We start from the raw sequence: 23,910 nt of genomic DNA, 5'->3' as shown, positions 1-23,910 counted from the left end.
TGGTTAAAATGACAATGTTGTTGGCATTGAAAAACTTCTCAAAGATTCATTGAATAGCATTCATATGACACTGGACTTACATATATGGCGTACCCAGTCATGGGTGGGCTTCGCCGATAGTACCGCGATTTTTACAAAAGTCGACACATTTTTCCACCTGTTGGGACGTTGAAATTCACGTTGGGTAAGTGATGTGGGTTCACCTGGACCCGCATCTTCAGGGAACAACCTGTTTCGAAGGCGCGTGGCGCAAGGTGATTCGGAAGTACTAAATTCTTGTTAGTACGTCTTTGACTTGTTTAAGGCAGCAGGACCACACAACGGATCAACTATTGACATTTAATATCATCTACTCGGTGACATAGATTTCCTTTTTGCCATTAATACGATTAGCTCCACTCAACCAGGTTCTCGGATAATTAAAGATTAAATATTAAACCCTATACAGAGTGTTAACTGTTCTTGCGATGTCTTCACAGCCTATTTGCTCCCGGACATGACCGAGGCGTAGGAATAGGCCAGGTTAATTTTCTACCCACCAACAAAACAACTCGTTAGTGTCCTTGTTGCAAGCACAAGAAGATTTCATTTATGGGCAGATTCATGGAGCAATTTAAATAATATAAAGTGAAAACTTTCTCCCCAAAATATGACAAGACTTATTGAGCATTTTGAATCTAGAAGCACAGGAAAAAAGTTTTTCCATTCTTGGAATAGCGATAAATTTCTCTGTATTCTGTAGAAATTTGTGGAATATTCTCGTTTCGGATTTCCGATAAATTAGAATCCCGAACCTGATTGATGGCTTCTGAGGATTTGAAAGAAGTTTTTAAGCTCCAATGGAAATTGGTTTTTGAAGAGCTTGTCGGACAGGCACCCTCGAAGAGATAATCCCGAAAAAATGAATTTTACCTCTATCTGAGCGTTTTGTTATTACTGTATGATTACTGTTATTACTTTATTATTGTAACTATTACATCGTCTAATATGAAGTTGAACCCGTTTGAATGACACGTTCTTCTTTCTTCCTTTAGTGCGATACCGCTTTCTGTGTTTCCCATTTGCCCCTAATCCTCCCTGAGATAAGGGCTCGTAAAATTCAATTAACAGTGACCACTGAACCCGTTTACAGCATGTTGTCCTCACCCCTACACCCACCCCTGGCCAATTAATTCTCAAAACTGAAACGAATTCATTTATTTTAAGAGTGCGCCCCGATACAGTGGGCCAAAATCCATAATCCTCTCCAGTCCATTCGCTTTATCATGCAGTGGAGTTTTTACCTGATAATTTCGGAGGTTTCTCCCCAATTTACCGACCAAAACAGACAACAACAAACGAGAGACGTATCATTTAATTAGGTCCGCTTGTAATTGGGCCGCCCTAATTTATGGCAGTACGTCACGTGCCGTACCATCCCGCACGTCATCTGGGATGCAATCTACTGACCCAACTGTTGTACTTCGAGTCCAGAAGGTGCCTTATTGTTTCGGGCTTTGTTTTTACCTGTCGCGGCTACCTGAGGTGTCTTTCTTAATTGGCGACCCACCTGTTAGCCAGACCATGGACGGGAGATGGTGATAGTGATATTCCTTCAGTTTCTTATGCGGGTTTTCGAAATTTATTAATAGTAGTTAAAGGGGAATTAGGATCCTGAGTTATTAATAATTCCGCGACTTGGTGGTCCGCACAGGTACAACTTTAGAGGTATGTTTGATGGAGCTTTAAAAGGAAGAATTTTTCGTTCAAGCACTTCGATGGAATTTTGCTGTGACCTTCAGTAAATCCGGATTAAATCAAAACTACAATGATGACCCTCTAATATTATACCTGCCTGTATCATTGAGCAAAATTGAAGCATAGACGTGCCTTATTGGCTTCCACATAAAATCGTCTCAAATTTCCCAAAAAAAAAAATTTACCCTTTCAGCAGAGGTCTAGAATGGCCCATGCGGGTGCACATCTCAATCGAGATGGTACTATTGATAATTCGATAAAAATCTACTATAATGTGTCATCTGGCGGCGGGTTGGCATGTGCCAGAAGTTAGCACACATGTCGGGGATGGTCACCCACCAGAACGACCCTTATGCCCAGTCATTCTAGGCTAATTAAAACCGAGTTTATACTCTGTAATTTTTTCTTGTTTGTGATGTTGATAGGCCTATGAACATGTGGCTCTGATGGGATTTCTATCCATCGAAACTGGGACAAGTCTCGGCAAAGACAAAGACGGATTGTGCGTATTTTAAAACGCATAATAGCTCTAATTTGATTCGGCTACTGCTTCTTCAGACATTTCCTTGTGCAGATAAGCTGTAGATGGTATCGCATGGCAGACTTATTTATCATTGATACTCGGGCTAATGAGATCGATAAATTCATCCAGTTTTTAATCGCGATCAGGAGCGTTCCTTGAAGAAAATGCAGAAAACCGTAGCTGCGCCACTGGGGCTTGACCGGCAATCAAAGACAATAAATTATCATGCAATCGTTTGTTTCAATAATCGCTAATTAACATCATGCTAACTGGCTGATTATGCAAATTTTGATTATAGTTTAGATAGGAATTTAAACGTGGTTTCCAGACATTACACTTGTGTAAGAGTACGCCAGTTTCAGTCTCTAAAACAAGCCAAATTGACTATTTTACTTTACAATCGAGAATCTCTTACTGCCATGGCTGCCTTGAGGGAGTTAGGGCCAAAGGATCCGATATTCAGACACAATTGTCTTTGAGACCTCATCATGATCATGCAGACCAACCATTTCACGTCCTTTCCATAAAGATACCAATCGCTTTCGTAGATTGTGTTTCCGATTTGGCTGCTCTAAGTAGACAATCTTCTTTTAAAAAGTTTGATCTTTAATGGGTTTTTACCTGATAACCGATCTCTTCTGCGTTGTAAGAGAGGAGGAATAATTGGAAGGTTAACACCATGAAGTACGGAACGAATAGGGCCAGCCTGTAACCCTATAGAAAAGCAAAGTTGCGAGGTTTTTGGCATCGCTCACCAAACTTACGTTTATTAGCTGCAGAAGCATAGAAGCCAGCATGAAGGAGGTAAATGAATATTCGATGAAAATTCCGTGTTTGATATTGCCGTCCAGATCTCGGACAAACCTGCAAGGCATTCCCTTATGTAAAATGAATCTCATAGAGATGCACACAAAACCTGATCAAATTCTGATGCTCCTTGATCAACTCCTTTAAATTTCTCACAGCCTCCCCTGGAGCCACTGTAAGACTAACGAATCCCTCTTTAGTTTTCATCAAATAATTGTCGAAATTCGTTAACTTGTGCTGCAATATCCTCAGCTTAATCACAACATAAATCATCAATGTATTGAACAATGCCAAGCTGGAACAACTTCCCGTACCGGCATTTACGTAAACGACCATTTGAACTGTAAGAGCCAGATCGAAATGCTTTTGGACATCAAAGGGTATCCACATGGTGATTAGGTACTGGGGATTCTCTGTGGCATTGGGGTGCGATTTCTGGAATTCATGGTACTCCACAAAACCTATAGTTTAGTGTATTTAAGTACTATATTAATGTCTGTTTTAACATACCTCCAAGAATACCAAATGACAATGCTAGAGTATAAGTGTAAGTAAAAGTGAATAAGTTAAGGTTGCGCACGTATCTCTTGTAATTCCTCAGCATTTTCTTGATCTTTTGCCCACCTTCAGTTCCTTCGAAATGGTCTTCAAGAGCAGTTTTTAGGAGCAGAACAACCTTCCTTCTCGCGCATATTATCAGCTTGATGGTGCAGCAAGTGATGTTGATTGCCATTGATAAAATCTCCATGGCTTCAAAATTGCTCTTATTAAGTAAAAAAAAAAAAAATTACAGCATGACAAAACCTTTATCATTGTGAATTCCGATATTCTGCATGAAGCTGACGTTGATCGCTACAAATGCCCATACGTAGATGGATCGCATGAAGAACATGTAAATTTGGTAGGGTAAATGCAGATTATGGGATAATTCAAGCCTCCAAGAGCCTGAGGCCATTAACAGCCACTTAGTAGTGGAGAACATCGTGAAGAGTGGAAGTGGAGAACATCAACAATTATGTGTCACTGCGGAAGTTTGTAACGAAATTGGACTATTTTTGGCTCCAAAATTACTCCCAACACGTAATTATTACCCAAAGGGATTTTAAGAATTCAGAAGCGTTCGCTACTGCATGATTACCATATATATATTCAGGGTTAATTTCTGAGGAAAACGTCCCTGCCATCCATGATTTCACGTGCCGATGCCCACCCTCTAACCAAACAGGTGCATGAAACTCACATTACCAGAACAATACCAACTTCAAGACGTGTCATATGGCCCTTGGAAGGTTTGTTGTAATCGCAAATACCTATTGTGCCGCAACTGTTGCTCCTAAACTCTCTAGCAGACCATAAAATGCCGTTACACGTAGAGAGAAGAGGTTATGGGTCTTGGGGTCAACCGAGCATGTCGGACACGTGCAGGTGACACCTGGCACGCGCATGCCATTTGATTCAAGGGTGATAATGTGAAAGTTTGTTTGTGTTTTTGGTGCTATAACGAATTTATGATAATTTGTTGCAATGCTTAGATCTCAATTATTGCAGTTGTGTTGCAAGAAATGTTACGAGGCAAAAAGCCAATCAGTGACTAATAAGTAGAAGCGGGTGCTGAAAAAGGAAGTAACAGGTGTGCTTGGGAATATAATCGCTTCTAATGGTACAGCGTGAAGAACCATAGGCGGATGCTGGGTGATAAACCTATACGCTTTTGCTGTGGGCAAATGCATTAATAAATCGACGATATTGGCTTGGAAATTTGCCCCTGAGGAAAGCCACTGCCGATTACCTCATGTATATTAAACGCACACCACCAGTATTCAATATAATACGAATACAGCTTTAAAGGCATTAATTTTTTCCGGTTTGCGACATACGTATATAAAGAAATCCGCATTTTGATTTTCTATGGGAACAGGACAAATAGGGAAGAATAATGACGTTTTGCTTTACGAAATTAATATTACATGTTTCGCTTGTCCGTAAACCGCATCAGGGACAAAGTCAATTAACTCCTCGATAGTACCCGTCATACAGGTGGTTCTGGGAAGCTAATTGATCGTAGCAGACCTTAGATGGTACTGTTCTCAACATGATAGTGTGTGATGGGAAGATTTTGTATGAAAATTCATTTCCTGGTTTTGAGATGGTTTTCCTGGTTTTCCTGTTTTTAACTGTTTCCTTGTTAGAAATTTTGAAAAAATTTCTAAGAGAAACAGTCGAGTTGTACAGCTTTAGAGAGCGCATCGAGGTGGTTGATTTCAGCTATATTTTTGAAGAAATTTATCTACCAATTTTTGAGATATCCGCTGTCAAAGATAATTTGTGAAAAAGAAATCAAAGATGTTGTGAAAGATGCTTTTTCTGGTAATGTTTGGGTAGAAAATCGGCGTATCTTATTTTTTAAGGTGTATTTCAGGCTTCATTTATTTAATTCTGTAAATTATCTATATTGGAGTTTCAGTTGATTGGTAAATGATTTTGATCTCCATAGAAAATTTTCCCAGTGCGACCCTAAAATTTTCGTCTACTCAATCTTTTAAGCAAAATTTAGGAAAATAAGCACACAGGGTGGCCATTAGACGTTCTAGGAAAACCATAAATAGCAAAGCTATGAAAATTTACTGGTCTATTAAGAGCTTTGGGGCGACCTCATCTAAGATATTTTCGATGATGTCACACTTCCGGTCGCACCGGAAGTCGATACTTGCCTGCCTATTTTAAGTGGAACACCCTGTATACTATTGCATTTTTGGATTCAACGTTCAATTTCAATACAAGTTTATTAATACATTGGCCTTCTTAGAATTAATAGTTCTCTGCAGTTGAATGTTGAAAGTAACAGATGCAGATGTCTACAGAATTGCAAATTGTTATATAACAAACTGAAAGATATTTTGTAACTCTTTTTTGCGAACACATACACAATACTGTAGAAGGTCCATGTTTTAGTATGCTGCCAAGCTTCGCTTAATGTTTTCTATAGGGTGTCCATAAAAAATAAAGCTAACTTGGACACAAAAAAAGATGGTCAAAATTAAAAAATTTTAAATGGAACCCTACTATTATTTTGACGTGTTATGAAACTACGTTGAAAAAAAATCTATGTTCGCATTTAATTACCTATAGCAAAGTCGCATAGTTTTCGAGTAATTTCGTTTTAGGAGCTGAAGCAGGGATAGTACATCCCTAGTTCCAAGCTATAAGGTGAATAAGATGGCCGTGTCTATGGAAAAGGGAAATACCAGCAAAATGCTATTGTTATGAGACGTCAATAATACAAACTTAAATACAAAATTTAGTTATATAAAACTAGTTTAATTGTAGCATTATAGCTTAGAATTAGGGATGTATTATCCCTGCATCAACTCATAAAACGAAATTACTCAAAAACTGTGTAACTTTACTGTAAGTAATTAAGGGTGAACATAGATTCTTTTTTGACATAGTTTCACAATACATCAACATAATAGCAGGACTCCATTTAAAATGTTGAAGTTTTGACCATTTCTTGATGTCAAAGTTGGCTCTGTTTTTGTGGACACCCTATAGAAAATATTAGGCAACGCTTGGAAGCATACTGAAATACGTATGTATGATGTATAACACCTTGACATGAAACTGCTTGAGTAGAACAGCCTTTAGCTCTGTAGCTGTAGCAAAAAATGAAGTGGAGCTAGAGATGGATTAGAAGAGAGAGGTGATTGATGGTAGAAATGGAACAGAATGGTAGCCGATTGAATCTGTGTCGAGAGACGTCTATTTAGAAGGGTTTTAATCTAATGCGATTCAATAACGGAACCCTAAAAGGTCACTATTGGCTTACACAAACGAACCAAGGCAGCAACAAAGCCTTTCTCATGCACGAGTGATTAAAAATCCACACAAGCCTTTGTCTATAGCAACCTTTACCACTTTCTGGTTCACTTTAATTGGCAACACCTGTCTCGTTGCATTGGCAACAAACACATCGAACAAATGCCCTTATTTGTAGCCATTGTTTCAAAACTCTTCTCAGGTGGTCGCGTTTTCCCCCGTCGTTGACCAAAAATTGCTGAAGTACTTCTCCGCAGGTGTCGCCCCCTGTGGGTGGTACAACCACATATTTTATCCACGCTTATCTTGTTTTAAGTACCCGAGAGCATGGGTGGCTGATAGGAGCTCGAGGACGATGAGGTGTCGTACTTGGAAATCCGCGTGATATAAAACGTCTTCTTCCTTTGTGGCTGCAGCAGGTGGGTTAATTTATGGGTTACAAACGAGGTGTAGCTTCATTACCTTGAAGCAGTAGCTGCAGCACCACCTAACTGAAAATCAGATCAACCGGGAGGATAAAAACGGCCCCCAGATGTAAACGAAGATCTTCGGCCGAGGAAAAAATGCATTGTGCCCGTGGGTTCGGGTTACACACAAGGTAGCCCATTGTGATGGGTCTGTATTTAAAACATGTGAACCTGGTAAGAGCTCTTTTGTGATCAATGAACACCATTCACTTGTTAAACACTTGCCGGCCGCTTTGTTCAGCTTTTACCGGGAATCGAGAAAAAATTCTATTTGACAAGTGGGTGGAGGCACCAGGTAGCCGAGCTTTATGCCCCAAGTTCAACTTTTTAATTAGCTGATCCTAACCAGATTACGCACATCGCAGAGGTAATTCCCGAAAGGTCCGGAATGAAATAGGAACAATAAGCACCCACCCATGGGTGTAATTCTTGCCATTAAGTCACGCGAATATTGTAAAACAAGCAAGCCATCGGAACCATTACTATATTTAAGCGGTAATGTTTATGTATTACCTTACGGTAATGGGATAATGCCCGTTTTGGCGATGGAAACGGTTCAGCCCCACGCAGCTTTTAAAATTTTCGAACGCCGTTAAAGTCCGATGGGGAATTTATTACGTGATTGTGCCCCGGGTACTTTGATGCCACACTTAAACCGGTCCTGGATGCGCGGCGTCTGTCACGTGTTGGAGGACACTTTCACCCTGGAGAGCACGGTTTAAGTGCTTTTGAATGGATAAATTCCGTGTAGATCTAGGTTTACCTCCCTCTGTTGACTTTCTAACAAATCGTTATTTTCAAAAAAATTCAAATTCAAAAGCATTATTTAAGACGAGAAATACTGTCTTTTGACGTTTGTTTATTTTTTTAAATGTTGCTTACGTCACCGGTATCGCAAAATGGCCGATTTTTGAAAATTGAAACGTGGGTCAAGTGACACCTCAAACTGAAGGTATTTCAAAACCACATTTAACGGTTTAACGCCATTTAATATCTATTATTCAGTTTTCAAAAAAACAGCTATAAATAGAAAAAATTAAATGTAAAAATTCAATACAAGTCAGTTTTCGATTATTTTCATAAAATGTCATGTAGCGATCTGTATCGTCATAAGGCCATCTGGAGTATCCTGTGATCATCTGCATTTCATCCCATCTTATCCCAATGCGTTATCCCGCGTAGCCGTCTGGCGCGATGGGCAAGTGGAGCCCATTAGAACCACAAGGTAAAACCATTCTTAACCATTGAAGCAACATCATTCTTCTTCGTAATTTTCTTTGAGAAGTTGAAAGCTGATTATTGTAAATTAGTTCTCTAGTGCAATAAAAATAGTTTTTTTTAATGCAATAAGCACGTCGAATTGCGAAAGTTTGCAGATTCATTAACCCACAAACCTTCGTTAAAATAAGGCAGGAATTTGCTGACAGGTTACATTTTTGCCAGGAGCAAAATGGTGCTCGTTTCGAACATTTAATTTAATTAATTTTCTAACAACAAACAAGTTTTTTTTTGTTTATGTACTATGAAACTGAATTTATATTGCATTCTTTACAGTTATTTTTTTCTATTTATATCTCTTTTTCTCAAAAATCGATCGATTTTAAATCGATCGCATAACTAAACCATTAACCGTGCTTTTCAAATAGGTACCCTTAATTTAAGGCGTCACTTGACCCATGTTTCAATTTAAAAAATTGGCCCTTTTGTCCCGCCAGTGATGTAAGCAACATTTAAAAAAATAAAAAACGTAAAAAAATTGTATTTTTTCTTCTATTTAGTGTCCCTTTTGAATTATTTAAAAAGTTAACAGGAAAGAGGGGGCAATTTAGACTCGAACGGTACATATGTTTGCGATATTTGCTATATTTGTTGTTTGATATATTTGATATGTTTGCTATATTTGAGGCGAATTACTTAATAGTTTTTTGAAGTTTGTTTCCTTATAATTTATCTGATCCCCATATCAGTTGTGGAATATTCCATTTTCACCCGCAGCTATGCGCTGCAGGGCTGCTGCGTTCTAGCACTCTAACCTGAACTAACCGCTTAGAGTGTTAGAAAAGGCAGCAGCCCTGAAACGTTTAGCTGCATGTAGAAATGGAATATTCAACAGTGAATATGCTACCGGACAAATTATAGGAGGACAACTCTCACAAAAATAAAGTAATTTTGTGAGGAACGTGAGGCGCTTTTTCCGAAAATAATAAAAGAATATCTCGTATGCAACACCCGCGTAAAATCCAAAAATTAGTATTTTCAGTTAGACTTAAAGGAGTGTGGGGACAATTCAGAGACTAAAACTCAACACATTTCGAGTTTTTGAGTCGAATTACGTGAAATTTCGTAGAACGTGCGGTCACTTGTGTTAGTTCAATCCATCGCGGAAACAGGTGTGAAATGCGCCTAATTGCATTGTTTGTATTTCAGCATTTACGAATGGAAAACAGTTCCGGGATTGAAAACAGGTGTGCAAAGTCTAAAAATTTCGAACATGGAACTCTATAATTTTCCCTCATTATATTTACCTAGAACCTCCTCTTTGGTACTGCTACGCAATATCGAAAACTTGTGAAATAATAATTTAAAAACCTAAACGCTTAAAATCTCAATCGAACTGTAAATGGTCTTTGTGTAATCGGAATGTCTATAAAATAGCATGTTTTTGCCTTCATCGTGAGTAAATTAAACCATTATTAGACCCCATTCTTCATGTGCCAACACTTGATTGTAATTGCAATTTATCTAAACACACCTATAAGTCTGAAAAATGCACTTCGACCGCGATTTTGATGATGCTCGGTTCCCACGGCTTTCCGACGTCCTCTCATTATTCTTCACTAAAATTTCGTGTGTCGTTTGGTCGGTACGTGCATTTCCCTAGTATTGACCATTTGGCGGATGAAAAGTAGCCTTGTCGTGACTTTTGAATAATTGCCGTATAACTGCATCCTGGTTATCAAAGCTCAGCCCTAGAGAAAAGAATCGCGATACAGTTAGGTTTTATGGACTCATATTTGAGTGAGCTTAATTTAAAAGAGCATAAACCGGCTGGTCGTAAATAACGCGGCTTTATTGGTTAATTTTGACCGGACCGACTGGGAATTCGGCCCACCGGCGAGGTAGTACTTCAAGTTTGATCGCACTTGAGGACAATTAAGTGTGCGGGCACGCGTCCGAAACATCATGCATTAAACATGTCGCGAAGAAGTGGGTAATTACCGTACGCAAAGTGCGAGACCTTTGCAAGGTGCAGCACTTGTCTAGGAGTACCTCACTTCCTATTCGAGCAGCTTGCTTTGCTCGCTCGACCGCTACTTCCTTCCTCGACACACTTACAACATTGTTGTGTTTGTGTCCATTACACTTTGGACAGATTTTTCGCTTTGTTCGCCACCCTTTAACATATATATAAATTAACGCATATCTGAAAACCAGCCGATGAGGAACGCAAGATCGAGCCTGCATCGTGAATTGATGCCCTCAGGAGGCTCCCCTCTTCCACAGTTTACTGGCCTTTAGAGGGCACCCTCTGAGTCCAGTTTATCAATCAATTCGTATAGGAGGAATATCAGCAAACAAATATCTCTTTTTGGAAAGGTTGCAGAGTTTCACTGAAATTCGTTCCTGACGATGTGGTGGATGCGCTTGTCGTATATTGTAAGGAAAGCGTAACATCTGAATTATGTTAAAAAACTCATCGCAGAAACATAGTTTCAAGGAGATTTCGAATGCTTAATGTCTAAAAATTTTAAGGGTAGTTTTGTTCATGGTAATCCTCAGTTGGATAAGTAGTTTCAACGGTTCTTGGTGGTCTCAAACAAATTCAATTAAGCTCCGAATTCCAAATATTTAAGACACCGTGTCTTGAAATGGGAATCCTGTATAGTGTCTAATCTGTTGTACTACAAGACATATCAAACGGTGTCATTAACCTTGTAAAGCTTTCCACCTTTGTTTCGAACCCAAACACAATGGATCATCCTCTTGAGCGATTTTTACACATTTGGACAATAGACATCTGCTAAACATACCTCTTGAGCCATCAAGGAACCGTGTCAGAAGAATTTCTCGGCAATAATGTTGTTTTCGTGGGAGTAATTCGACTAGACTGACCTGAATTATTGAAACATCTTAGATCTATACTTCGTATGGTACTACCCCGCATAGCAGGATGGGAATATTATTTATCATGGATCTAGACAAGGTGTTGCATGCAAGACAACAGATTATCGTTTTTGGTAAAGGCTCGGTACTTGAGTACAAGGTACTTGTTTTGTGACTTTGAATGGAACTCACGCAGTTTAAACAATTGAGGTGTCTGTTCTGGTTCCATCCATATTGTTGTGTGCGTTTCGCAAAAGCTTATGTAAATGATTTTTGACTCCTCGTGACCTAGAATGGTCGATATGTATAACTGACCAGAGGTTCATCGTCCCGGGCAGTCTGCAAAGCACCTTTTCCCTTGAGATAATAATTGTTCCTGGCGGATAATTGGCTCGTAACTCGGGCTGGAATAAAACTGCAATGGAGACATCAACGTCTAGGAGCTACACGATCCTCTTAAGTTATTGTACAATTAGAGGAGATTAATGCACATAATTTCGACCCTAGATGGAATTTATTAAAGAATCTTTTAATCGAATTTATGGTGGCGATCTCGACCGGTCTAAGGAGTACGGCACAACATTTCAAGGCTTCATCAAAACCCGAAAAACTAACGGACGTTTCTTAGAGCTGTCAAGACAGCACTTAAAAAACTAATCTCTCGAAATCATCTGACCGAACAATACGGTACATTCGGCAGCTATAATCCTTTAGCAACGTGAAATTCCTGTTCCCGTTTTTTTGTCATGACCACTTATCTGCTTGCACTTGATTCATTAATTTTAAGACAAAGGATTATGTCGATCCGATGGAATTTTAAGTATCCGAAAGTACTATTAGAGCATATCTAGCCGGTCATCAAAACTGGGCCTGATGTATGGGGAAAGCTTCGGCAGGTCAAAGTTCCATTCACGATCCACACAGGAAACGAAACGTTTTTTGTGCATGTTTGCGACTAGTTCAAGTACTACCTGACTGAGAGCCGTATGGGAACATGTCACTGTTTGTATCGAAATCGTGAGAGGGTAAATAGTTGGGTGCTTTACTTTTACCTACCGAAGGATGCACCTGTTGGTGGTCGCTCGAAAACCTGATATTTTTCTCGATATTCCCACAGATTTACCTCTTTCGATCGGTTCTCATGCACTTGCACATTCGACGGGGTGGTACCACTGGAGCAGTGGCCGAACGAATGACCTGAAGCTCTGCTGGTGAAAATCCACAACTTTTCCCACATTAGCGGTACCACCATTACGGGCAAATGAGCGTCCCAAATGAAGCCGTAAAACAAAATCCCATTAAGCGCGAAGTAGGTCGGAGATAATGTCTGAGCACAAAAGTACTACACGTAGTACCTGTACCCAATAATATCGAGGGTCATAACTTTTTTGGCAGGTCGGCTCGTAAAATTTTTAAGTACCAGCCGCACGCATTGTTTTCGTTTTATGCGTCATTACCGCAGAGATGCATAATTGGCACTTGAGCCGACTCGGATGCAAGACGCCGAGGAATGTTTAATAGTTTCTTCGGCACCGGCACGAGATGCTGTAATAGATTAAACGCGCCATCCGAATTTTCTTATATCTCGATAAATTACGCAGCGGGCATGTAGTACTACCTACCCGCGTATTGATAGGTGGTCTGAGGTATCACGATCGCAGGGAAACCACCGGGCAAAGCTCAAAGTTTCCCTGACAAGTTTATTAGGAACTCCGGTAGGTAGCTGCATTGTTACCCCTATCGCATCATTTGGAAACTTGAGAACGAATTGAACCTCAGAGGTAAAGCTTCATATTTGGGTACTCTCTCAGACTTTCAGTGTTCTGTATCATGTGTTCTTCGTCAATGTGTGTCTCACTCTTTTCGTAAATTTTAGTGGGTTCCACTGGTCTGTGCCATCAGGCTCCCCTTCTCTGTAAGTACCCCCCTCCGTTAATTTCCTCCCATGCAAAAAGAAATCGATAAACTACCTGATTTGAAAACTTATTTCTGCCGTAATTTTCGCGGCAATGCGCGCCACTGACTAGTGGAAACCCATCTGACTGTGAAACATCCGAATTTGCATAATACATCATCCTAGTACTTATGGTGTAAAATAATTGGTACCGACAAGAAAACCATCCTCTTTGAAGAATCGCCGCCTTTTTTCAATAATCCCCGGATTACGCTTATAATAATTAAAAACTCGGCGCAGGGTCGTACCGACTAATTAGAGACCGCATAATGTTCTCAGAGTACCACTTTCTGCTATCAGGCGGCACATAAGTCGTGTGAAGTTTCCTGAGATTAGGTGCGGAATTTACTGTCGCAACTGGCTGGTACTACCGAAAAAATGGCACCTAATCGAAAATCCATGTAAGCAGTTCCTTCACTCAATCTGACTGGTCTAATAAGGCGATCTCGTGCATTACTTAAGCGGGCATTACAGTATTTTGACTTTTTTGATTGACCCGTACGACCTCAATTTATCTAACCGCTCGCACATATACACACAGCGGCAAAGCTAAACCAACATTTGTTGTTCACCGACACCTCTGGGTCGAATTTACGGACCACCATGCATTAGAAACGTTTTGTCCAAAGTTAATTGTGGGGTACCACCGGTCGTGATTTCGACAAAAGTGTTTGCATTAATTGAAAAACCGTCGAAAGGTTAATGGATTTTAACGGTTCGCATCACAACAATCAATTATGGTAATGCAGGGAGACAACGTACCGGTGGTACTGGCTACACGTCCACTCCAATGCATCGAGAAATTAAAAATTAATTAGTCGAACTCGAGGGGATTTAATCTTGTTTCGTGCATTATGCACGCCTTAGGACAACTTTTCGATGGTGATTAGTACCAGGTAGTACTCGTCGTGCCAGAAACTTTCCCATGTCCGAAAAGCGATAAATAATAATCAAATCTCGTTGCAAGGTAATATTATTATTAAAGTCAATATTTGGTAGTACCAAACGCCAAGAGAATGCGGGTCAAGCGTGTGCCTTCTACGACCATCTATCATGACATAAGGAACCTGTCTCAGAAGTTGTGTCCACAAGAGGACCATTAATAACAAACGCTATCGATTCAGATATAGGTATAATTGTACTTCCCTATGGTACCTACAGTCTTATGTAGGCACTTTTAGGAATGCGTTTCATGCAAATCCGGGAGTGATTAATAATATGTATCAACGAAGCTGTGACAGGTACTACCTGTAATCTGCTAATGTATGTTGCTCAATGCCAACATTTTTTTTCAAATAACAAGGTCACGGCACTAACAAAAACTTTTTAATGCACTCGACTCCCTTTTTATCGGAATGGTACCACCTTTTTTGGCTCAACTGATTATGTTGTTAATACCAAAAGGAAAAAATATGCCGACGATTCGCGAATCAACAGAGCGGAATAACTCGCGGTAGTACCAGTAGCCGGTGGTACCACCTTCTTAATTTTTTCGTTGCACTTGTCGGTAGTGCCTCGTCATTACGGTCCAATTAACGTATTGTGGAAAAAAGCATGATATGTCATCTGCTGAATGTGGTGCACAGCACGCGCTTCCCAGGGTACCACCAGCTCCTCGACAATCAATTTACCGGCCGGTAATTAAAACATCTGAGCGTAAAGAGCGGATCATGACGTGGCCATTTGCCATGGAAACGGCGCGGTTCTGACATGTGCACAGTTTTGTTCGTTTGTTTCTCGGTCTCGGCCGACAGACATAAAGATAGTACCATTCTCTGTCATATTAGAAATAAGAGATATTGTCAGCGAATCGATGGTTATCTAACTAATCGAGTCCATTAGCGGATGACGCTTAGCAGAACTACCGGCGATCACGAATAAATAATCTCAAAAGGCAAGTAGTAGTACTATCGGGTACTAGCATCTTTTGCACGATGACGAAACCGCTGCAACCAAATCGTATTAAACATATCGCGGGAGATGATGGGAGTGCACCTCATGAAACCCAACTCTGGTACTCTTGTGTGATCCTTAAACAATAGTTCATTACACCACGAAAGTCGTCGTACCAGTAGCGTCCAAAGAGCGCGGGCGTTGTACGCCAATGCGACCAGTCGAACTACATTCCGCTATTCACTTGTTCGCTCTGATAATATGATGGGCGGCCTGCGAAGTTTCGAAGATTCGGTTTATCAGCCTCAATGTCTCTTCCACTACTTACGCTGACATTTATACTCGCTGTATATACAGTTTTATACACACAATTTTTCACGTTAGACACCTGCATGCAAGCGCTACTTGATTAGTATAGACGCTGACGAGTTTGGCAGATTCCTTTTCGCTCATGTCACAGCTACTGCCCAACACCCGTGTTTTATAAAATTTTATAAACGTTATTTTAGGTATAGCGGCAACGTAAGTCACGGCAAATCCTGCGGGGCGCTGTTATTGATGTGCTTAAAGTGCCCGAAAAACCGTTATCGGCAACGTTTATACTTGCATTAGAAATGATTTATAAACGTTGTGAATTTGCCGGTATTGGTGCAAAGATGGGATAGGTTCAAGGGCTCCGGTACCTGTTAAGCTGAGACGTGATCGAGTGGTACTTAGTGCGACGTTTCGAATATCAGGGGCCGTTTATACTAGTCGATAGCGTAAGCCTGAGTGAGGAATAACGAAATTCTTACAGGTATCCCGATGGTACCTTGTGCATTTGTATAAACGTTTTTAGAAAGCCTGCTAGTCGTCGATGTACTGTGGTTTCGCCCCTGCAGGGGGCCTCCGCAACCGCAGTTGGTCTGACATTATTGGCTGGGGCTTTGCTTTGTATAAACGTTCATTGGTGCAAACCGCTCAAGGCCTTTAATTCCATATGGATGTCCTGTTATTGATGTTCGTGCTATACTATAGTGAACCTTTGACCGAAAGCCGAGCTAATAGAACCAGATCTGTATTATTGATACCGTTCAGGTTTCCTCGGGGCATTGTACCAAATGGAAAGATTTCCTCCTCGCTTTCTATACACATACCGAGTGAGGAAAACTCCCGGGCACAATATGCGCTAATTACGAATACAGCTATTGTGCGTTCGCCCCGCGGCAAAACACACTGCTTTAATTGCGTTTTCCCGCTGATTAATCGTTTTATAATGAACTCAATTATTTCACGTGCACGTGATTGATTGCGCCATCGAGGATGGCTCAATTTTTGCTTAATTTCATCGCAAAGGATACGATAAAAAGAGATGAGGGTGTGCTGCGAAGACAGGAAATGACGTCTCGTATGCTAAAGGTGGGTACACGTGCGGTCCATTATGAACCTGCCATCTGAATACCGCTAAGCGCGGCCCACTGGTATTGTTGTAATGACAATCTCATAATGGTACTTTTGGTTTTTGCCTCAACGTCTAATTAGGAGTATGTTCCACTGTCTGCGTCGGTGGCTCGTATGCACTCAAAATGTCTACGACCGTTTCGCCCCGGTGTACGAGAACATCCTGAGATTCATCTCTCGCGCACGTGTTAAGGTACCATTTCCGCTTGAAATCCATTAATACACACATGTGTGTCTGCTGGTAAGGAGGGCAACCCTGTGCATAAAACCCGGGGGATTAGAGAGAAAATTAACACCCAATGAAGTCCCACACTGGCAATCTCGTAAAAGAGGCTTTAAACAATAAAGAATCGCTCTTATCTAATAGCGCTATTTACGAGGGCTTCGTGCAGCATAATCCAGCTGAAATTTATTCATTCTGTAGTTTATAGCCCCGTAATGGACACTAAATACCTGCACAAGCTGTTATTGGATCAGTCCCTGCGGATTTATGTCCTTCTTTCTTATGAGCCCCGGTATTTTGCCCTGCAACGGCGATATTCTCCAAACAATATATTCGACGGATAAATAATTCATGTCCCCTTTAGAATTCTACAGGAAGTAATTTGCATGTATTCTACATTTAAATGTCTCTCCTTGAAGAGTGCGGACTCGAAGTTTTCGATAGGACCCGGTACGTGGCCAAGATTAAAATGCACAATACACGTATCTGATTGAAATAAATGAAATTGCCAAGATAATTATCATTCAACATCGCCAGAAAATAAACAACCTTTTTATCCTGTCCGCCTTAACATTTTTACAAATGATAGCGTTACCGGTACGACCTCTTCGTTTAATGATATACGCAATTTGTTCGCCGTCCAATAAAGTGGACGCAGACATGTTGCCCGGGTACTTTATGCCGTGTTTGCGGGCTCATTTACGATTGTATCCAACGGAAATTTCGGCCATAGTGAAATATTTACAATCTAGGCTTCATCGTATTCAAATTCAGCACCACGCAATGATAATTATTAAATGTAGAAATCATATTGCGATGGTCTTCGTGGGTCGTACCAATGAGTCACTAAACTCGGTACTTTTGCCCGGTTTGGTACTAATATCGCAGTCACATAAGGCTCTGCTTCAACCTGCTTCGTTTCTCACCGCCTACGGCCTAAATGGGAATCGCAATAGGAAAGTTACTAAGTTTACATCTGTAACCCAACACGAGCCTCTAGAAATTGCCCATCTTCTCTCGGTTCAAAATTCGATCCGTGGCACATTCCTACAGATCTACTTCTTCGATAATGGAGCTTGTAAAGCTATGGAGACAGTTTGGTGCTCAATGGGAGCTTAAGAAACAAACGCACTCAATGGGAGATCACTGACTTATAATCGGATCTCAATTCAATTAAATTGATTACTGCTGATCCTTACTGTATTTGTAGACGCACAGTGTTATCCACTCTTACGAACCTAAACTTATATAGAAGTCCGCTGATTTTCATTTAATTTATGTAACGTAATTACGAGAAATCATTTACGGCTGTCTGAGAACCCTTTGTTCGATAGATTAAATTATATTCACAGTCTCCATACAGGGCGATAGTTAATTCAATGTTCGATTTCTTGACATTATTTCTGTTTCTGTCTAGTCATTCAATTCCATCCTAAGTTTCACTTAATCTATTCCATATATGTGTCGGGGAAAAAAATGCCACTCGGCAACGTGGCCTGCGGTTTTTGGCAGGTGGGCGGCTCCATTGCGCGTAGTGGGGATTTGGAAAAACAAAAGCAGAGCGCGCTGTTGTCGGTTGTGTGTTCATGCTTCCAGATGTTAAAAAAGTACATTTTTGTATAAAGTTTGAGCCACAGAGCGGTGGCGATCAGGCGCGTACTCCGAGTGCTCTCCAACACCCAGTGTCCGTGGTTTCTATTTTCCTGTAGGTTTCCCAGCACAGTTTCCCGAGGGACTCGTGACTTTTTCAACGCACTGTGTAATAATTTTCCTAATATTTCAGGAGCATTTTCAGGTTCCTATTCTCAGGATAGTGAAAGTGAAGCGAAAACAGCTGTGCGGCGCACTGCAGCAATGGACCTCCTCTAGAAGACGGGGAAGCTCACCCAAGCGGCAGTATTGATGGCTGCGGCACATGTGAAGCAAAACGCTGATACTCTGCGGCAAATCAGGAAGCGCCTCGTGGATTCCAATATAAAAATTGTTGGAAAGCTCAAAGAATAGACAGAGATGCTGAGAAACCTTCGGGGAAGTGTCCAGGGGACGGAAGAAGATCACCATCATCAGCTAAGTCGCATGGGAAGGAGCTTGGGGAAGAGGAAAACATTGAAGATATCACAACGGATCTTCCGAAAACAGCGTCGCAGTGCGGCTTTGCCGGTTGTCGGAAAGTAGATACTTTCTCGACTTTTTCCTCACTTTAGGCACGTATTGATATCTGTATCAGCACAACTGTTTGGACTTTTTTCAATAGCAAACGGTGCAGATTTATATGAGCCATTGATCATGAAGGTCACAGGCCTCGTCGAATTCCAGTCCGATGTGTGATTTAAAGGTACTCAAGTCCACCTTCCTTGTTGGTACTGCGTGTTCAGTAATTTATGACCGTGCTCTCTACGTGTAAACTGTCTAATACCATATGATGTATATTGGAAAAGCGTGCGCTGTGTTTGCTTTGCCAGAGCATTAAACCTAGTTTCACTACGCAATTATGATTTTGTGTGTCTACCGAGCTTTAGGGCAAATTATTATATATGCAAAAATAAATCAGGATCGGGCGAGATAAAGCTCGTTTATTTATAACCGAACTATAGATCGAGGCTAAGCGGAGCAATGTATCTCTTGGTCTATATAGCAATGAAGAAAACTCGGGGGCCTTAAAGAGACCGATGGCTAAATTAGTCTTCTCTCTAGCCTAACAAGCCAATTATTTATATTTTGTAGATTAGGTAGTGCCTAAAGTGATATTCAAATAATGTTGGAAACGATAACCGATTGGTCAGACCCTCATTTACCCGTCATACTTTCGAATTATTGCGTGATTTCACACAGAGTGTTCTTAATTGTTCCAATTTTTTGCCATTTCGACACCAGTACCGGTCACGTTTCAAACCGTGAATTTTCCGTGTGTTGTGGACAACTTATCGAGATGCATAAGATTCGTTTACCCGATCCGAGATAAAATCTTCGCCGTAATAAAGCCATCATGACTGTAAACAGTGAAAAAACAAGACCACAAAGACCACACCGAAGTGTTCGGCCAACAGAGCGTAAACGAAGCCCATCAAATTATTGCATAATATTAAGCTTAATAACAATGAACTAACTGAAAGTCGTTTAAAAGGGGCTTTTGTGGATTTTCTACTTTCTTTTCCTCAGTATTTAGTATTGCCATTATTTTGCCCTGAGCTTTAACTTGTGCATGCGAGAACTCAAGTTTTACGGCGATGGTCCTCAATATTCAGTTAATTTGAAAATACCTTTATTTTTTATTTATTCGATCCTGAAAATTTTCGAATCATCATATTATTAGTCCTGTGATGGTCGCATTAGAAATGAAATAAAATTCTCGACGAAATGGCGTACGCACGGGACGCATTTAGGAAGATATCTGCCACTTTGCGACTGCTCCTGGCGGATGGCGACTTTCTCGATCCTTGAGTTTTCTTTTAATATCTTATTTAAGAATTGCGTGTATATCCCCCCATGGACGGCCTTTTTCAGGACCTACTGCACATTTAGTGTTCGGAAATCCTTTTCAAAACTGTTCTGCATCCATAACTATCCTTTTACATGTTATCGGCAGGTTTTCCGAGGATCAACAAACCTACGAAAGCATTTTTTATTACGTAATTCTCCAATCTCAGCTGCCTGGAAACGTATTATTCTGGATGCAATTCTTCAGGTCTTCATCAGTAATGAGTAAGGCTATAATTTGCTTCACGGAGAGTGGTTAAAAATGAACCAGGAAGTATACGATTTCTTCCAATCTTCCCATCAATCGATCATCCGCCTCTCTCGGTCGTCTACCCAGATATTAAAATAGATTCAAACCACTGGGTATCCTCCATTGTTGTCTTCGTTGTTAAGTCCGAAATAATAGACAGTAATGAAGATTGTGGCGTCCGCTGGAATCGTTGTTAAGCGAAACGAGTTAAATACGCGTTTCGGAAAAAAATGGCTGACCGGCCGCCCGTGGGTGGATGTATTTATTATCTGTTGATTGCACCGGCGAGAACTTAAGAATTAATCTTCCCGCGTAAAGTATCCTTTGAGGGAGACAGCAAGATGGATCGTCCTCGAGACCGAATAAGTGAAATCGCCCATATTTCATCCGCCTTGAGCCACCCTGTATTCAGCCTCAATATTCGAGACTTAATAGCCGAACCATTTGGGTAATACGTGTTAACATCCTGATTTCAGGTTAAGCTATTAATTCTTTTGTATTTCACAGGGTCTTTTTAAATTCAAATTTCGACATTATACGTTTGTTTTTGAATAAGGCCCATTTACATAAGTTCATGGCTCCGAATAATCTGTGCGACAAGACGACGGACTGTCACACACACGGCCAACATTTTTCAAATTCAGATAAATCTCTCGGGCAAAAGTCAAAGGTTTTATTTATTTATAGTACATGAGCGCGCGCGCCGGGTAAATTCGACACCTCGTAAAGTGACTCCCACGCCGCTGGATTGTTGAAATCGCTTTCAAACGGCGCATAAATATTGTTTAATCTCCCGCAGTTCGTGGAATATGAGACCAAGTCAATACGCATAATTAAATTATTCAAACGACCAGTGCAATGCTGATGGCAATTGGATTTTTGCTGAGAGCGGCTCGCTTGGCGCGAAAGAAAGAGATGGACAAGACTAGAAATCACCCTTAACGCGACCACATCACCCCCTATTCGCGAACTTCATGAATACTCATAAAACCCTAAAAGTTTGGATTTTAAGGAAAACGTTATACGGGATGTTCATAATTCTAAAATATTCCTGGACAAAGTGACATAAAGCTCTAAAAATCAGAGCTTAATTGAACACCAGTGGCCCTTGTAATTACCTAATCAGAAAGACAAGAAAACAATCCTTAGCGTTTCTGGACGTTAAGCAGTCAAAATCTCTTTGAAATGACGTTCCGTCGATGGCCCTTTTATCGTCATTTAAACGTTGCATTTTTTTTTCAAATATACGGCAAACGCATCTGCCGAATTATCAGGATGTTAATTCTCATTTAGAACTGGAACCCAAAAAATACCTCCAATATTGTGAATAAAGATAGCAACAAATAAAAATTTCCAAGATTTCTTATAATTCACAAATGTAGCACAGCAAATTTATTTGTGCTCATATTTCATAAACCTGCGGACTGTTTAAAGGCTTTATAAAAAATTATGAGTTAAAAAAAAATTGTGCAAAATAATAGCAACAAATAACACTCTCATATTAAAATGTTAGTTAACGTCCAATTCTTGGTGCTATATTGTTAATTTTGCAAAAGGAGCCACTAATTAAACAGGGGTTGTTCGAAAACAATATCCCATGAAATAAAAAAACTTATTGTACAAAAAAAAGGATTGAAGGAATCTGAAGTCGCAAGAAATTTGGAGTTACGCAAGTCAATTGTGTATAGGGTTTTGAAGAAATTTAATAAAGCCGGCGTTTTTGCATCTACTCCTGCTTTTAGAAGTCCAAAAAAATTTCAACAAAATTCGATAAACATTTGCTAAAAATATTTAAAGAAAATCCTTATTATTCTTCTACTAAGATTTTACGAAAATTAGAAAAAGCAGATGCTCGATAATCTCTTCTAGTATGGTAAGAAGGAGGTTATTAGCTGCTGATTTAGCTGCAAAACATCCGGTGAAAAAATTATTGTTGTGGCCAACTTGGTGCCATTTATGGATGATGTCATGCTATTATAGACCATACTTCAGCGGGATAACGATTCAATACACACTTATGCTCTAGTCAAAAAATGATTAAGTGATGAAAAAATTGCTGTCTTGGACTGGCCATCACAATCGCCAGATCTTAATCCTATAGAAAATCTGTGGCATCATGAAGACACGAAAATAAGTCATAAGAATTATTCTAATCAAAAGTTAATCGAATCAATGCCAAAACAACGTGTAGAATTGGTGAGGCGGAAAAGATATTATACAAAATATTAATCTAATTAGCTTCTTGGATTGTTTTGTTGATTAATTTGAAAAAATGTTGTGAACCGATGCACAATTACATCGGTCTATGAAAAAAAGAGTTGGAGGATGCATTGAAATGACGGAGGCCATTTTCAACATTTGTAGTGAATAAGCAATAAATCTTTAACAGTATTAGTCTTACTATTGCTGGCTAATAAAAAATATTTCTATTACAAGCATGTCTACTATGTTCTTTAAGATGCCTCTCGATGTTCATGTAATCGTGCATCGGTTCATAAAAACGCATTTTTCTGGAAAACGGTCTGTCCTAAAGAAGCGAAATAAGAGAACCTTTTTTACTTAAAAATATTTGCGATTCGGTAATTTGATTTCAAAAATTAAGCAGTGTCACAAATAAGAAAGTTAGGGCAATATTTACGTTGGAGGTCCCCTGTTTGTGTTCCCCCATGTGACGCCCATGACTAAAATCTGCAATTATTAATACAAAAAAGTTTTTTAATTCCAATTCATTAAATACATTGCGAAAAGACCATCTTCAGCGTTCCTTCTTTAAGGGGCTCTAGTCCTTTTCAGGAGCAATTGCTGGGGTATGTTTGTAAGAACTTTTTTAAATTATTTTAATCTCTAGAATCCCCCCCCCCCCCCGAAATATTTCAATGTTATTTTCAGGCACCCTGTATTTCCGTTTTTAAAAAATAAAGTGCAAATACTGGTTGTTGCCATGTTTATGCGTAGTTCCTGAGATATCTGAAAAACAGAACTGGAAGTAGTATTACTCTTTTTCTCAATTTGATCCAATAGTCCAGCTCCTGGCCCCAGTGAGCGACTTGTACGTCCCTCTTTCTGGTGCCAACAAGTTTGACTCGCTCATCTTTCATAACAAAGTTAAGTAGGATTACGTATTAAGCGTGTCTTACGCAATCTGGCATTAAAAAATAAATAATTTCTCTATTTTTCGGCGAAAGTTCATGAGCGCAACAACGGACGACATTCCAATAC

At 40.0% G+C, this 23,910-nt stretch overlaps 1 protein-coding gene across 1 annotated transcript; it reads right to left on the bottom strand.

Moving 5' to 3' along the window:
• Positions 1–1,947: 1,947 nt before the first annotated feature.
• Positions 1,948–4,049, bottom strand: LOC136417144 (odorant receptor 10-like). The gene is made up of 7 exons (XM_066402684.1): positions 3,872–4,049; positions 3,578–3,817; positions 3,177–3,528; positions 3,025–3,124; positions 2,882–2,974; positions 2,676–2,831; positions 1,948–2,625 (listed from the first exon to the last, which is right to left on the bottom strand). The coding sequence occupies exons 1-7, from the start codon at positions 4,047–4,049 to the stop codon at positions 2,572–2,574; spliced, it is 1,173 nt and encodes a 390-aa protein (XP_066258781.1). The 3' UTR covers positions 1,948–2,571.
• Positions 4,050–23,910: the final 19,861 nt, after the last annotated feature.

This window comes from Euwallacea similis, chromosome 26, assembly GCF_039881205.1.
Source record: "Euwallacea similis isolate ESF13 chromosome 26, ESF131.1, whole genome shotgun sequence".
Taxonomy (NCBI): Eukaryota; Metazoa; Arthropoda; class Insecta; order Coleoptera; family Curculionidae; genus Euwallacea; species Euwallacea similis.
This window is presented reverse-complemented; position numbering and strand designations above follow the sequence as displayed.